Source organism: Sphaerodactylus townsendi, linkage group LG02 (assembly GCF_021028975.2).
Source record: "Sphaerodactylus townsendi isolate TG3544 linkage group LG02, MPM_Stown_v2.3, whole genome shotgun sequence".
Lineage (NCBI taxonomy): Eukaryota > Metazoa > Chordata > Lepidosauria > Squamata > Sphaerodactylidae > Sphaerodactylus > Sphaerodactylus townsendi.
The window spans coordinates 67,663,459-67,679,346 of NC_059426.1; the positions used below are offsets into that span (position 1 = coordinate 67,663,459).

The 15,888-nt window shown below is 44.5% G+C and overlaps 1 protein-coding gene and 1 long non-coding RNA gene across 6 annotated transcripts in view; one reads left to right on the forward strand and one right to left on the reverse strand.

The window, feature by feature from the left end:
* SPEG (striated muscle enriched protein kinase) overlaps positions 1-15,888 on the forward strand; it is a 148,130-nt gene that overhangs the window by 119,045 nt on the left and 13,197 nt on the right. For all 3 annotated transcript variants that reach the window (XM_048485695.1, XM_048485696.1, XM_048485697.1), the window contains 10 exons: positions 234-327; positions 1,163-1,363; positions 2,156-2,216; positions 2,447-2,524; positions 6,657-6,829; positions 7,568-7,594; positions 7,891-8,043; positions 8,660-8,702; positions 8,870-8,938; positions 10,602-12,807. In XM_048485695.1, coding sequence (XP_048341652.1) covers positions 234-327; positions 1,163-1,363; positions 2,156-2,216; positions 2,447-2,524; positions 6,657-6,829; positions 7,568-7,594; positions 7,891-8,043; positions 8,660-8,702; positions 8,870-8,938; positions 10,602-12,807 — 3,105 coding nt within the window. The remainder of the gene's footprint in view (positions 1-233; positions 328-1,162; positions 1,364-2,155; positions 2,217-2,446; positions 2,525-6,656; positions 6,830-7,567; positions 7,595-7,890; positions 8,044-8,659; positions 8,703-8,869; positions 8,939-10,601; positions 12,808-15,888) is intronic.
* The window catches only part of LOC125426877, a 53,302-nt gene that overhangs the window by 6,928 nt on the left and 30,486 nt on the right, over positions 1-15,888 (reverse strand). For 2 of the 3 annotated variants that reach the window (XR_007243589.1, XR_007243587.1), the window contains exons 2-4: positions 10,137-10,306; positions 1,139-1,383; positions 852-910 (exon numbers count right to left, since the gene is read on the reverse strand). This is a non-coding gene — a long non-coding RNA (uncharacterized LOC125426877). The remainder of the gene's footprint in view (positions 1-851; positions 911-1,138; positions 1,384-10,136; positions 10,307-15,888) is intronic. The other variant, XR_007243588.1, reaches the window with a different exon arrangement.

The window sequence follows — 15,888 nt, forward strand, 5'->3', positions numbered from 1 at the left end:
TCATGGAATTAATTATATAATACCATTAGCTAGGAGTCAGCTCTAAAGGTGCCTAATATTACAACCTTATGCAGAGTTACTCCAGTCTAACCCCATTGAAATGAATGGTCTTAGGTTAGAGTAACTCTCTTTAAGATTGCACTGCAAATCACAGTACGGGGAGGTAGGCAGTACAGAGCTTGTCCAGTAAATATTCTTCATTTCTATTACCCCTGTTCCCTTTTGCTTTCTAGCCCCACCAGATCCTGATGCTGCACGGGCTGAGGAGGAATCCCACACCACCCGTCGCCTGGCTGACTATTATGATGTACATGAGGAAATCAGCAGGTAATGGCTGCTAAGGGAGATAGACTATTTTGGGCTATGATTTTTTAGTAGGGGGAGGGGGTGGCGGCAGAGAAATTGGCCTTGCATCTACAAATTACTGTGCATCTCATTTACAGGATATGTGTGGGAGTTAATGTGAGATTTACAAACATGAATTCAGTGATGGTCCATGTCATGGGACATGCAGCTTATTAGTCACTGGATCTGTCAGGTGCTGCTCAGCACAAAATCTGATGTCACAAAAGTGTGGAACTTACACACAGAAGCAGTGGTGGTGTACACTTCCTTTCCTGCCTTTCTTTGTGTACAAATGTGATTATTCTGAGTTACCTGTCACCCTTCATGGAGAGCATGAATGGATCTTGCTTGTGTTCCCAAAAGTATAGATAATGCTTTCACCCAATAAGGTGACTTGACTGGTGATGGTGGTGGCTGCAATTTCACATGAGACCACTATATTTACATGAAATATAGATCTGCACATCTGACCCCTGGTGCATCTTTCTGGCAATGTCTGTTCTTACCAACAGTTAATGTGGTACAATGGGAAAAGCCTCTTCAGTCAAGTCTTCTCCCACAGCACCTGGTGAGAAAGAGAAATAGAGAATCTTATGGGCTAGACCTTTCCTTCAGACAAAAGTCCCTCTCTTTCCTCATCACACCACCACCTGCATGGGAGAATTTGCTGTGTCATACACCCTGCTTTGCCCTTTGGCCAGCTGAGCCAAGGCAGGGTGTATGACACAGCAAATTCTCCCAGTTAATTCTTTTCGGTTAATTGAATGGAGAAGCAAGGAATGTGATTTCTTACTCAGTGATCTGTGCCATGTCCCAGGGGAGCTTTCTCCTATGTGCGGCGAGTTACTCAGAAGAGCTCTGGTTTGGCCTTTGCTGCCAAGTTCATCCCTTGTCGCGCCAAGGCCAAAAAATCAGCACGCCGTGAGCTTGGCATCCTCGCACAGCTGGACCATGAACATATTGTCTACTTTCATGATGCCTTTGAGAAGAGAAATGCTCTCATCATTGTCATGGAGCTGTATCCTCTTTCTGTGGGACCTGGTGGGGAGAGACAATACTTTGGTCTATGGAATTATTTATCTGTTTGTATCCTGTCCCCTCAGCTGAAAAGTTTCTCGGGGCACTTTATATAGATTAGCATGCAAATCCTCCCCCCACCCCAAACACACACACATTTTCAACAGATAAATATGTCATAAACCATAATTAGACAAGCAAAAACGCCATTATGCATTATCCCCCTATCCACCATTTAAAAAAGCAAATAACACCAGTAAGAACAAATACAAGCATTCATTACAGCACAGGTGCCGATAAAAAGCAGAGCACCAAATAACCATTATGCATAAGCCAAATTATACCTAACAAGCATGCTCTTTAAAAATTTCAAGACCTGAAATGTGAGTTAATTAATCAACTCTATCCCTCAAATGAAATCCACACTGTAAACCAACCAATTATTTAACTAAACACCTGGGTGAACAACCACTTCCTTTATTTGATGTGAGAAATGCAACAGATGTAGCATCAGCCAAATAACTAGGGAGAAATGTCACACTTGGGGTGCCGCAACTGAAAAGGCCCTGCTCCTACAACAGTCCATCTCATCTTAGTAGCTGTAGGCAGTCAGACCAGTTCTGCAATGAAGATCTTACTTGATGGTCAGGAATGTATGGGCAGTTCCTACACGTGGGATTTCTGGAAGGGCACTACTGTAAGGAATCTGATAGCTTTAGGGTCCTATAATGCACAGAACTGGAAAGTGCTGTTGTTTCTGTATGCATACTCTTTTCCTTGACAGAGTGTGCAGCTGCACAGGAGAAGAACTGCTGGAGCGGATAGCAAGGAAACCCGCCGTGAGCGAATCTGAAGTGAGTGCCTGTGGGAGTAAACCACTCAGACTCTGGCTCCATCGGTTCACAATCTAGGCTGAACTTTTCAGATATGAGTCATAGGTAGTATAAGGAAGTACAGCGGCCACACATTGTAATGACAGTGGGAGCAGGCTCCAGTTTTCCCCAATCAGTATATGTGAAGCTAATTGGGTCTGGTTTTGATCATAACTTTCTATAACTTTTTCCATGGATTATTTCCCCTGCAGATACGTTCCTATATGTGGCAAGTCCTAGAGGGTATCAGCTACCTCCACCATCATAGCATCCTGCACCTTGATATTAAGGTGAGCCCATTTCAGCACATCCTGGAGCTTATCTACACTTCCTGTCTGGCTGGCTCAGCCAGGCTGTACATTGCACTGTTCGTTGCCTGGAACCATGATGGTATTATGAAAGCAGCACAATAAATATGCTTGTGCTTAACTATAAACTACAGTGGAACCTCAGTTTTTGTTGGTAATCCGTCCGAAAAGAATCAATGAAAACCAAAACCTATGAAAACCAAGGCAAACTTTTCCATAGGAATCAATGTAAATCCAATTAATCCGTTCTAGGCACTCCAAAAAATATACCAAAAACACATTTTTGGTGAATAAACATTGTGTTTAATGCTGAAAACAGTAATGAACAATAATACTAGGACCAGCTTCAGAGCCAGTGGACCAATGTCACACCAGAAAGCTGTCCAAAGAGGTCTGTTTCTGATGCCTCTTTAAGATTTGTCTGAAATGGGGCAAGACATTGTCATTAAACAAGTTGCAGACACGGCCTGCAACAGCTTTGTCCGGGTGATTTTTCTCCACAAACCCCTGCACCTTACTGCAAATCGATGAAAACTGAGGCAAATCGATGAAAACCAAGACAAATTTTTCACTGAAAAAATTGATGAAAACCAAAACCAATGAAAACCAAAGGCAATGAAAACCAAGGTTCCACTGTATTTATCAAGAAAAGAAACTGAACACAGTCTGCATCAACCAAGTCACTATTATACAGCTGCTGCAGACCTGCCGTAAAGCTGAAACTGCAGAAAGATACAGCAACTGTAGCAATCCTGGTAGGCTCAGCTCATAGCACAGATGGCTGCTGTGATCTTTGGTGATGGAAGATTAGTCATCTTTTTAGTAAACAAAAAAAAGCCCCTGTTCTTTCTCCCTTATAGGGAAGGTAATCCAGTCCTGGGTCATTTGGGCTGCCCTTTCTGCACATTTCCCAGAACTACAATATCCTCTTTGAGATGGATTGATCAGAACTATACACAATATTCCAAATGCAGCCATATTATAAGTCTTCCTAATTGCACTATAACACTGTTTAATTTTTAATCCCTTTCTAATCCCTTGCATAGAATTTGCCACTTTTAAACTGATGGCCCACCTCGCGCCAATATTTCCACTGAGCTATTTGCCAGCTGTAAGATCTCTCCCAGTTGGTTCCTGTCAGTTCAGACTCCATCAACATATATTTAAGTTAGGATTTTCATTCCAGTTTGTACCCTTTGAGTGTACAGGGAAGAGAGTACAGCTTGTTGACAGATGTAGTCTGAGGGCCTAAGGACATTTTCACAAGACCTCCCTGGGCTTGTCCAAAGGATTTCCAATCAGATGTCAGCAGTGAGCTCCTTACCAAGAACTCCGTTCCCAAATGTGTGGGTGCTCAATTTGGATCAGACATGCAGTGAGAATGGGCTTAAGCCTTCTCCATGAGTCATTTTTTGATGTGAAACAGCCCAAGTGGGTACTATTTGCCTCACTGGGGGTTGTACATACACTGATGGGGCTCAGGTGGGCTTCCTAGTAGTGCAAATAGCACTCCATGTGCTATTTCAAGTCAGAAAAGTGAGGCAGAGGGAAGACCATGGTTCTAATCTGAGTTGGGTTCCCTTGTGTTTGGGAACTGAGTTCCTGGTGGAGAACTCACAGCTAACATCTGGAAGAATGTAATGTGTAAAAAAAGAAGTGAGAAGGGAGGGGAACTGCCTGTGTGTTCTGGGAATATGAAACTGTCTGCTAGATCCAGGCAAATGTAACATGTGTAAAGAAAGCAAATACCAGTCTGTGACTTGATTTGGGGCTGATCTCTGTACTGTCTCACACTACACCATATACAATCATATCTGCAAAGAACTAAATGCAAGAGATTAATTATATTCTTATTTTCCTTACCAAAATTATACAAATAATAATCTCTGCAGGATTATAGTCATGGGGCTAGAAATAAACAGGGTCATGGTTCCACTTCACATAGTTTCTCCCAAAAGACATTATCCAGGGTAATCAGAATACCAAAATTGCTCCAACAAAGCAACATATCAATCATGCTTCAGTTGTGAAAATAAACCTGGATAGACAAGTACAAAGTCTTGGCAAAACACAATGAAGTTCCAGAAAAACAGTTCAGTCATAGTCCCTACACACTATCTCACCAAAAGAAAAAAACAGAAGTGCAACTTCATTCGCCACAAGCTGGACTGTCTTTCCTTTAGAATGCTCCATTTGGATCTAGGTGGGCACTAAGATCCAAATGTAGCATTCTAAAACAAAGACGGTCCAGCACGTGGTGAATTAAGTTACAATTCTGTTTTTTTCTTTTGGTGAGACAGAGTATAGTAAAGACAAAATATTCTAGGAGTCCTGGGTAAAGATCTTTCATCACTGTGAGAACTGAATGAGTGAAGAATATATTGGAGTGGATAGCTAAGTGCCCTGAGGGTACAAAGAGAATGGCTCACTTAATAAAAGGTATTGTGATTAGGTCCATGGAACATCTGCATGTACAGAAAGACCCTAAAGACATACTGCAGGATCCTGGCTTCAGCTCTGAAGGTAGTAAAATAAATCCAAGGGCTGTGAATTTTGCCACAGGCAAGAGAAAATAGGATAGTGATTGTGCAAATTGGATTTGGAAAGGGCCCCATAGAGGTTTAGCTGGTCCTGACCTGAGGCAGGAAAACCTTTATCTCAAGCATCTTTGACAGAATTCAGAAACTCTGGTTGGCATGTTGGTTGGTTAGCATATTGAAGATCAGATGGAATGCAAAAGACTGAGAGGCTTCCTAGGTGATACTACGGGCATTAAAGTGTCAGACTAGAATTCCAGGAAATCCAGGTTCAAATCCCCACACTGCCATGGAAACTTGCTGGGTGACCTTGGGCCAGTTACACACTCTCAGCAGTGGCCCTGGCAAGTATTTGGATGGGAGACCACCAAAGAATACCAGGGTTATAATGTGGAGTCAGGCAATGGCAAACCACCTCCGAACATCTTTTACTTTGAAAATCTTACAGGGTTGCCATAAGTTAGCTGTTACTCGATGGAAAAAAAAATATCAATGAGGACAAACAACAGAAACAGTGGTGGGGACACATTCAACAGTGTGAAGAAGAAAGGGGGTTACCCAGAGGAGCAAGTTTCCTAAGGAAGGGGTAGATTCCTTTTCCTCTTGCAATCACAACTAAGTAAGGCAATTTTGCCAAACTTATTTGAATGGGCTGCATAAAGAAAGTTAACTGTTGGCAATGCTGTGGTGAAAAGAATCATCAGGCTAGCCCAATTTCATCAGATCTCCAAAGCTAAGCAGGATAAGCCCTTGTTAGTACTTGGATGGGAGACCACCAAGGAAGCTGAGGGTTGCTATATGGAGGAAGGCAGTGGCAAGCCACCTGTGTTTTCTCTTGCCTTGAAAACAAATTGGCTGCAATTTGTTGGCTATTTCCAGCACCAAAACAAAAGTCCAGTGGCACCTTGCTTTATTCCAGCAAAAACTTTTGTGAGTCAAAGCTCACTTAATCAGATGAAATACAGTTTATCCTGACTAGTGTACTCATGTTTCAACTGCTACAATAGACGAACATGGCTACGCCTTTGAATTTGTGAGATCATAGAATCATGGAGTTGGAAGAGACCACAAGGGCCATCAAGTCCAACCCCCTGCAATGCAGGAACACACAATCAAAGCGCTCCTGACATATGTTCATCCAGCCTCTGTTTAAAAACCTCCAAAGAAAGAGACTCCACAACTTTCCAAGGCAGTGAATTCCACTGTCTAACAGCCCTGACAGTCAGGAATTTCTTCCTAATGTTTAGGTGGAATCTCTTTTCTTTCACTTTGAATTCATTACTCCGTGTCCCAGTCTCCGAGGAAGCAGAAAACAAGCTTGCTCCCTCTTCAACATGGCATCCCTTCAAATATGTAAACATAGCTATCATGTCCTCCTTTAACCTACGCTTCTCCAGACTAAACATCCCAAGCTTCCTAAGCCTCACTTCGTAGGGCATGGACTGCAGATGTCTGGCTATTGTTGTTATCACTGGAAAGAACCTGCTTCAGGCCCACACATTTCATGGTTGTGGGTGACTTTTCCTAACAGCTTGGGCACCTTTCTTATTGCTTCCGCCCCGTGTTCTTCTCTGCAGCCTGAAAACCTGCTGCTGGCTGAATCAGGCAGTGATCAGGTGAGGATCTGCGACTTTGGCAATGCCCAGGAATTGACTCCAGATGAGCCACAGTACTGCAAGTATGGCACCCCGGAATTTGTAAGCCCCGAGATCATCAGCCAGAGCCCTGTCTCCACTGTCACTGATGTTTGGTAAACAGAGGAAACTGCATGATGTAGTATGTGTCTGTGCATGTGCCTTAAGTATCGCTGAATGAAGGTATCAGAAAGGAGCACACTAAAGAGGGAAAATAATGAATTTATTGAGCATGTTCAGGGAATAGAGATTATTAGATTATGTATGTAATTAGCCTGTGTGTGAGAAAGTGTGCCAGAGCTGCTAAGGGTAGAAAGACTGGGCATTTTTGTTGAACTTTTGATTACTGATTTGCATGGAGAACATTAGGCACAGAGACAGTGTGTGTAGTTTTTGTGCAAGGCCAGTTTGGGGTATGAGGACATGCCAAATTGCCCTCTTAGTAACCCTAGGTCAGGGGTAGGGAACCTGCGGCTCTCCAGATGTTCAGGAACTACAATTCCCATCAGCCCCTACCAGCATGGCCAATTGGCCATGCTGGTAGGGGCTGATGGGAATTGTAGTTCCTGAACATCTGGAGAGCCGCAGGTTCCCTACCCCTGCCCTAGGTAAACCCAAACTGTTGGCCTCACACACACACACACACACACACACACACACACACACACACACACACACACACACACACACACACACACACACACACACACACACACACACACACACACACACACAAACCCCTCAGGGTCTTACACAGAAGCATCTTCTCTTCTCTTATGATTGCCAAGCATATAACTTGGTTCCTAGGCTGTCCTGTGTGAATACTGAAATTCTGTCTCTCCTCTTTGTTATAGGCCAGTGGGAGTCATCACATACTTATGGTAAGCCTCAGATTTGGCTAGGTTTGTCCAGGCCTTTCCCATAACTCCAAATCAAATATAACAGGTTCCACAAAAAGCAAGGCCACAGTCATCTTTGTTCCAGCCCTGTGTACCTTTCCTAGTGCTGTCCACAGAACCTACCTCCACTGATCCCACCGTGGAAATTATGGTTTTGTGGAGCTTTGAAAAGCTGTCCTTCCAAAATTTCCACACCTTTATCCATGCATGCTGGGCACAGAAACTTCAGTGCTTACCTACTGGGTGTTCTGCTGAGAATTTTCTGTTTCCCTTCCTAGCCTTACAGGAATCTCCCCATTCGTGGGTGAGAACGACAAGACTACACTCATGAACATCAGAAACTACAATGTAGCCTTTGAGGAGAGCATGTTCACAGGTCTGACGCGAGAGGCAAAAGGCTTTGTTATCAAAGTGCTGGTTAATGATCATCTGTGAGTAACTAGGTTCTATGAGATTCTACCCAGGGAGGGATGAGAGGCCTTCATCAGCTGTGACACAAGGAAAATTCCCAAATTCCTTCTCACACACTAAACAGAGCAAGCCCTTGCCTTCACTGGGGCAGAAAGTGAAGCACAGGCCTGTAGCAGGAAAGAAGGAAAAAACACCCTTCAGTGGGTCAGAAGTAGAATTCCAGTCTTCCATCTCCTCAGAAATTCCCCCAATTGCCCACAAATCATCACATACCCTCATCCTTACTTATGATAGCAAGTTCCTGGAAGATATGACCACTTCTGTTTAGGAAATATGTCAGTAATATCACTCTTTTCAAGCAGCGAGGCTATCAACTATCCTAAAAAGCCAGAAATCTGCTCATTGGGACATAGGATTAGACTCTGGAGAACAAGGTGTGTTGGGAAACAAGAAGGAATCAGGCCAAGCAATTCTTCCTTTAGAGACGATGACCAAGAGAGTGGATGGGGGAAGAGAATGACCTTCCTCCAGGTTCGGTGTTGAGGAAAAGTGGAAGCCTCTAAATATAGCTTTCCCTTAGCCTAGTCTACTGAATGCCACTTCCCCACCCTGATTTTTTTTTGCCTTTTTAAACAGGAGGCCCAATGCAGAGCAGACCCTAGAACATCCCTGGTTCAAGGTGAGATTCTCATTAGTTTTGAAAGGGGAAAGGTGATTGTCTGGGTAAAGAAAAAAGAAAGAGGAATTAGGGGGAGGGATCCTATCCAGCTCAGCTTCCAGCCACATTTACATATAACAAAAGCTGCTGTTTCTAACTGACTGTGCTTCCCTTTTCCTTCTTTTCAGACACTGGCAAAAGGCAAGAGCATCAGCACTGATCATCTCAAGCTCTTCATATCTCGTAGGAGGTGGCAGGTAAAGTTGATGCTGGAGATAGAAAATCTATAGGAAGGCAGCAGTTGAAGTGGTAGTCATTAATGGGCTAGTTGGTTATAGCTGACACATTTCTAAATGAGCCAGAATGAAAAGGAGAAGGGAAGATGAAATCAGGCTGTCCATGAAACAAACACAGAAAGCCTTGATCAGTTCCAGCGCACGGGCATGTGCTCCCATAATTTGCAAACACAGGTGTGACTCTTTTGCTCCTTTGGAATATGTACATGTTATGCTCCACACAAATTACTGCACTATTTTCAAGGCTCAGAAGCAAAGTCCTTAACAGAGCAAAGGTTTGCAACCACATGCTCCAAAACCCATCTCTCCCCCCACCCCCCCAATTTCATTTAACTTAATGGTGCAGGTGCCTAGAAATGTGGAATGTGCAATTTGCCAACATTTACTGTGAATAAGGTCTAAAATAGGAAAGATAATTCACTGATCATTGGAAAAGGTGACTTTGGTGACAGATAATTTGGTGGGGGGGAGGGCTATTTTGGCATAATAAGCATTTTGGAGGGACCTACATAATGAGGACCTGGGAGCTGTAGCTATATCTCAGTGTATGGTGAAATGAAATAGTAATGGGGGTAGCTGGGTGCTTGTAAGGCAGCCAGAATGTGGAAGGGTGCCCCATGAGGTTGGATGATGGGAAGTTTTAGAAAATAACCATTGATCCTACTGCTGGCCATCTGCCCCATCAAAACATGTGATGGTGCTTGGCTCTACTGGGTGGGGAGTTTGGCCTTTCTAACCCATTTGAGTGTGAAATTGTTGCAATCCGTTTTTGCAGTCTCAAAATCAGCATGGGGGTTAGAATGTCAGAGGATCTGGGAGACCCAGATTCAAATCCCCACTCGCCCGTAGAAGCCTGATGATGACCTTAGGCCAGTCACACGCAATCCACCTGAGCTATCTCACAGGGCTGTTGTGAGAATTAAATGGAGGAGAGAACAATGTAAGCTGCTGGGATCCCCAATAGGGAGAAAGGTGAAGTACAAATAAAGTAAACAAATAAAATAAAATGAGTTTGCTTAATCAGCCAGAGTGCTTGATTTCAGCACCCTGTCCTGATCCATCAGCAGTGTACTACTCTGTTCACAGAGTCTAGTTTTCCAGATTACTCTTAGGATATTATATGCATTTTTTAAAAAAAGAATAAGTCATTCCATATTACCTTTAACTATTCATATGTCAAATTTTCCATGTATGCAAGGGACCCATATTTCAGCGATATTTCAAGTTCATATTTACCACACTATCACTCCTCCTCCTATGCATTATTCTTTTCTGATTTTGTCCCAGTTTGCCATGGATTCATGTGGAAGACCATGGTTTCCCCATTTTCTGCAAAAAAGATAAAAAGAACAAGAAGCAATGGTCCATTATGGCTTTGAATGGGAAGATCCTCATCCTGTGACTGAAATTCCCCACTTCATACACATACATTCATCTGAACTTAGTTCTTCCCACATAACACTGCCTGTGTGCTTCCTAGCCCCTAGAACAGAGGAGGACAGTATCCTTGGGTATATCAGCAAAAGTTGTCAGGGCTTTACCTTGAAATGGAATGTGGAAAAGTGATTAGGGCTTGCACCCCAGATCATTTCTCCCTCACCTTAAATATGCTTTCTCTCCCCAGCGCTCCCAGATTAGTTACAAGTGCAACATGGTGCCACGGCCAATCCCTGAGCTTCTGGAGGACACATCTAGCCACTTATCCATTGCTGTGCCCCGCCTTCTCAAGGAGACTTCAGTGCTGTCCTCATCATCCGACTCAGATGACCCAGAAGAATTGCCCTATATCCCCATGCCCCATCAGCCTGAATTTTCTGGTTCTCGCATGTCTCTTACTGAGATCCCCACAGATGATGAGCCTCTAGGCCCAGATGGTACTCCAGTGGATGAAGAAGGTACATCCATGGAGTGGCAGGATGAAGGACAGAGAGCTGCAGTGGACACCAAGAAAAAGGAAGAGGTAGAGTCTTCTGTCAGGAGCCAGAAAAGTATGTTGCCACGGAAGCGCTCCACAGAGGTTGAGGAGCTCGGCTGTTCTGACGAGGAGGCTCATGACACCAGGAAGAGGTCTGAGTACCCCAGGAAGACCCTGAGGAAAGGTTCTAGTCTGGATTCCCCAGAAGCATCGAACAAGGCTTCACGCAAGGGGGAGCTGCGTCGTGGCAGTTCTGCAGATAGTGCCCTATTGCTTAGTCTTCCCACAGATGAAGCTGAGTATCAGTCTAATTCCCGTAAAAGACTGACCAAGGCAGCTTCCATGGAGTTGCCCCACCGAAGCCCCAGCCCTGGAACACTGTACCGCAGGAAGGGGGGTTTGCCTGAGGAAGAATATACTCAGCGTTTGGAGCTTATGCGCCAGCGCTTGCTACGTGGCAGCCCTGTGGATGGCAAATTAAGTGGCTTGCGAGGACCCCTGCTAGAGACACTTGGCCTTGAGAAGAAAGCGTTGAGGCCTACCAGGTTGGAGAAACAGCTGTCCCCTGGACATAAGATGGTGCGTGCAGCATCTAGTGAGGCAACTCCTCAGCAACTGCCCCCTGAGGGGCGCCTCCTTCAAAAAAGCAGCTCCTTCAGCCAAGGAGATGGGGACCCTGTTATCCTGCACCGCCGCTATGGAGCACCACTAGAAATCCCCTTGGCACACACTGAGGCCCAGAGATTAAAAGAGACACCATCACTCTCAGCTTTGAATGAGTCCAGACCACACACACCACATGAGGTTCCCTCTAAGCCACCCACCCCTGAAATGGAAGAGTCAACAAAGCCTAGTACTAGGCCTAGTTTGAGGAGACCAACAACCAGGGGCTCTGAGGACAAGCCATTGACCAGATTTGCCAAACCTGATGCCCCAACATCTGTAAAAGCCATAGTTCCCCCAAGGGAATCAATACCACTCACACCAATTTCACCCACTCCTGGCAGCTCAACAGCCAAACATTCTGCCTATGCTGAGGTTATGCAGTCCATCATGCTTCCAGCTCACAAGGCAGCAACAGACTCTTTTGCTGCTGCTCCTGAAAGTGTACCCGAAGGTTCCTCAACAGATATGCAATCCCACACTGCCATCCATGCCAAGTCATCTGTCCCTGCTCACTCCTCTAGTACTGAACACATTCTGGACATTGGTTCTGAAGAGGTGTTTGAAGCCAAGTTCAAAAGAAGTAGGGAAGGCTCGCTCAGCAGGGGCCGTAAACTACTTTCCAGGTCAGAGGAGCGGCAGCTGGCTGGGCCCCTAGTGAGAGAAGAAGCTATATATCGGCCAGGCCCAGTGGGTGCTCCACTAGAACTGTCCAAGTCTGTGGCCTGTCGACGCCTGGGTGAGCGCTCTCATTCAGTACAAGACCTGCATGAAGTAGAGAAAGAAACTGGGTTCATTCGCAGGATGTCAATGCGACTCAGACGCACACCCCCCACTGAGAGAAGGAAGGTCAAGGAGGAAGACATAGGGGGAACCACAGCCCAGGGTCAGCGGCTTCCCAAGGGTGTAGTTTCCAAGGACAAAAAGGACTCAGACCGCTCACAATCAGAACCAGGATCCAGCGAATCACCTGTTATGGCTGTACGCAGGAAGATTGGAACCACTATGGAGCGCCTCTCTACTCACCTACGTAGCCATTCACAGCAGAATGCTGACGAAGACCACACAGTCACAGTTGGTGACCATGTCAGACAGCCTGAGAAGAGAATTCCTTTGCTCTCTCAGCTGCGTCGGGCAAATTCTGAGGGTGAAAATCTGCGCCAGGTGGGCATCCCACAGAACCAACTGGCAGCCCAAACTGCCACTGTTCCTTCCACGGAGTCCTTCCAGTCTGAGACATCCACGGACAACAGTGAGTACTGGAGCAGTGGCACATTGAATACACTGCCATACATATGTGTAAAGAAGATGGTGCAGGGGATTCATCACCTTTAAAGCTGAGGCACGTGAGAAGGAGCCCCATGTAATGTGTCACATTGCTGGACTGTACCATTTTAGACTACAAATGGGAGTAAAATGTTTAAATTCTTCCTGACTTAAAATATTTTCAAGATACACTAAACTAATATGAAAAGGGAAAGGTTGGCAGAGAACTTCCTTGGGGAGGGAAGGCAGCATGGTACAGCCTGAGCTTCTCAGATCTCAGGAGCTAAGCAGGGTCAGTACTTCAATGGGAGGCCAGCAAAGAAGATTTTGCAGGGGAAGGTAATGGCAAACCACCTCTCCTTCGCATTTGCCTTGAAAGTTCCTTGATGGGGTCACCATAAGTCAGTTGCAACTTGACAGCACTTTATACATGCACATACACAAAACCTCCTTGACATGCTCGCTTTATATATACAGGAAATATTTTGTGCAGGCATTCAAACATTTCAATTTCCTGCTGTCTAAACATAAGAACTAGACTGCTGGATCAGATCAGAGTCCATCTAGTCCAGCACTCTGCTACTCACAGTGGTCCACGAGGTGCCTTTGGGAGCTCACATGCAGGATGTGAAAGCATCAGCTTCTGCTGCTGCTGCTCCCGAGCACCTGGTCTACTAAGGCATTTGCAGTCTCAGATCAAGGAGGATCAAGATTGGTAGCCACAGATTGACTTCTCCTCCATAAATCTGTCCAAGCCCCTTTTAAAGCTATCCAGGCTAGTGGCCATCACCACCTCCTGTGGCAGCACATTCCAAACACCAATCACACGTGTGAATAAATGTTTCCTTTTATTAGTCCTAATTCTTTCCCCCAGCATTTTCAATGTATGCCCCCTGGTTTTAGTATTGCAAGAAAGAGAGATAAAATTCTCTGTCAACATTTTCTACCCCACACATAATTTTATAGACTTCAATCATATCCCCCCTCAGACGTCTTCTCTCTAAACTAAAGAGTCCCAAACACTGCAGCCTCTCCTCATAAGGAAGGTGCTCCAATCCTTCAATCATCCTCGTTGCCCTTCTCTGTGCTTTTTCTATCTCTTCAATATCCTTTTTGAGATATGGCAACCAGAACTGATCACAGTACTTCAAGTGCAGTCGCACCACGGCTTTATATAAGGGCATGACAATCTTTAGTTTTATTATCAGTTCCCTTCCTAATTATCCCCAGCATAGAGTTTGCCTTTTTCACAGCTGCCATGCATTGAGTTGACATTCCCATGGAACTATCAACTAAGACGCCCAAATCCCTTTCCTGGTCTGTGATTGATAGCACTGACCCTTGTAGCATGTGTGGGAAGATTGGATTTTTTGCCCCTATGTGCATCACTTTGCATTTTGCTACATTGAACTGCATTTGCCATTTCTTAGCCCACTCATCTAATTTATCAAGGTCCGCTTGGAGCTCTTCGCAATCCTTTGTGGTTCTCACCACCCTACATAATTTGGTATCATCTGCAAACTTGGCCACCGCGCTACCCATCCCTACTTCCAGATGCATTTATGAATAGGAAGTTAAAAGAGCTCTGCAGTCCCAAAATGGATCATTGGGGGACACCACTCCCTACACGTCTCCATTGAGAGCTTTTCCATTTTACTGCTAGCCTTTACTTCCTGTTTCTCAACAGTTTTTAATCCATAGGAGGATTTAATCCTTTTATTCCTTGATTGCTGAGTTTTCTCTGGTGAGGAACTTTGTCAAAAGCCTTTTGGAAATCCAAGTAGACAATGTCCACTGGTTCCCCCTTATCCACATGCCTGTTTACACCCTCAAAGAACTCTATTAAGTTTGTAGTCCTTGGATTCACCTCCTAAGAAGCTTGGTTCAGGTACAGGAATTTTCCTCACCTCCTCTTGGGTGAAGACAGATGCAAAGAATTCATTCAGCTTCTCAATCTCCTTGTCATCCTTTAGCACACCTTTTGTTCCTTCGTCATCTAATGGGCCTACCGCTTCCCTAGCTGGCTTCCTACTTTTGATGTACTTGAAGAACTGTTTGTTGCTGGTCTTGATGTTCACAGCCATGTGTTCCTCATAATCCTTTTTTGCCTCCCTTACAGCTAATTTGCTTCTCTTTTGCCACCATTTGTGTTCCTTCTCGTATTTTTCATCAATCGAGCTGGATTTCTATTTTCTAAAAGACATCTTTTTTCTGATAATTTCCTCAACCTCTCTTGTTAACCATGGTGGCTTTCTTTTGGACTGGGTGCTGCCTTTCCTAACCTGCGGAACACATTCCAGCTGAGCTTTTATAACTGTGTTTTTAAATAACCTCCAAACATCTTGGACAGTTTTGACTCTCTTGATTTTCCCTTTCAGCTTCCTGCACACTATCCCTCTCACCGTTGAGAAATTTCCCCTTCTGGAGGCAAATGTAACTACATTAACAGTTGTCACTTGCTCGCATGCAGAGATACTAGCCGATGTTCCTAGAGATAAGGAAGCTGGTTGAGATTACTGGCCTTAGTGAGTAATATTTTGCAAATGGTCAGAGGCCATTTAGCTGAGCCATGGCACAGAAAGGAGATTCCTCTAATCAGGGCACAGCTTCATAAAACAGCTTCAATAGTACTAAATTCTGGTGAGCCCTGCTCAAATTAAACAATTTATTTTAATTTTATGGAAATAAGTTTTTAGGAGGCTGAATGGTTATTAAAAAGGAAGAACTACATACAACTAAAAACCACTAATGGGTGCATTTTTTAATTTGGGGCTTTGGTAGTGAGTGCAGAAGTTGCCCCTGAAGGTCTATGAATTGAAACACTTATTCTGTAAGGTAAGGACATTTTATCCACACGAGAGTTGCTGGGGCTCAACTGGCTTGAAAACCAACAAATCTAATTTAATAAATAAATAAGAGAACAAGAGTGAAGAATGAACTAGGTTCTTAGAATAGGCAACAACAGCCTTGGGACGTGGAGTCACAAGTGTCTGATCTTGCACTGAGTTCAGACGGCAGGGAAAAGGCAACATTGTGTCAAACAGGCCTCCACCTATTTCATAAATTG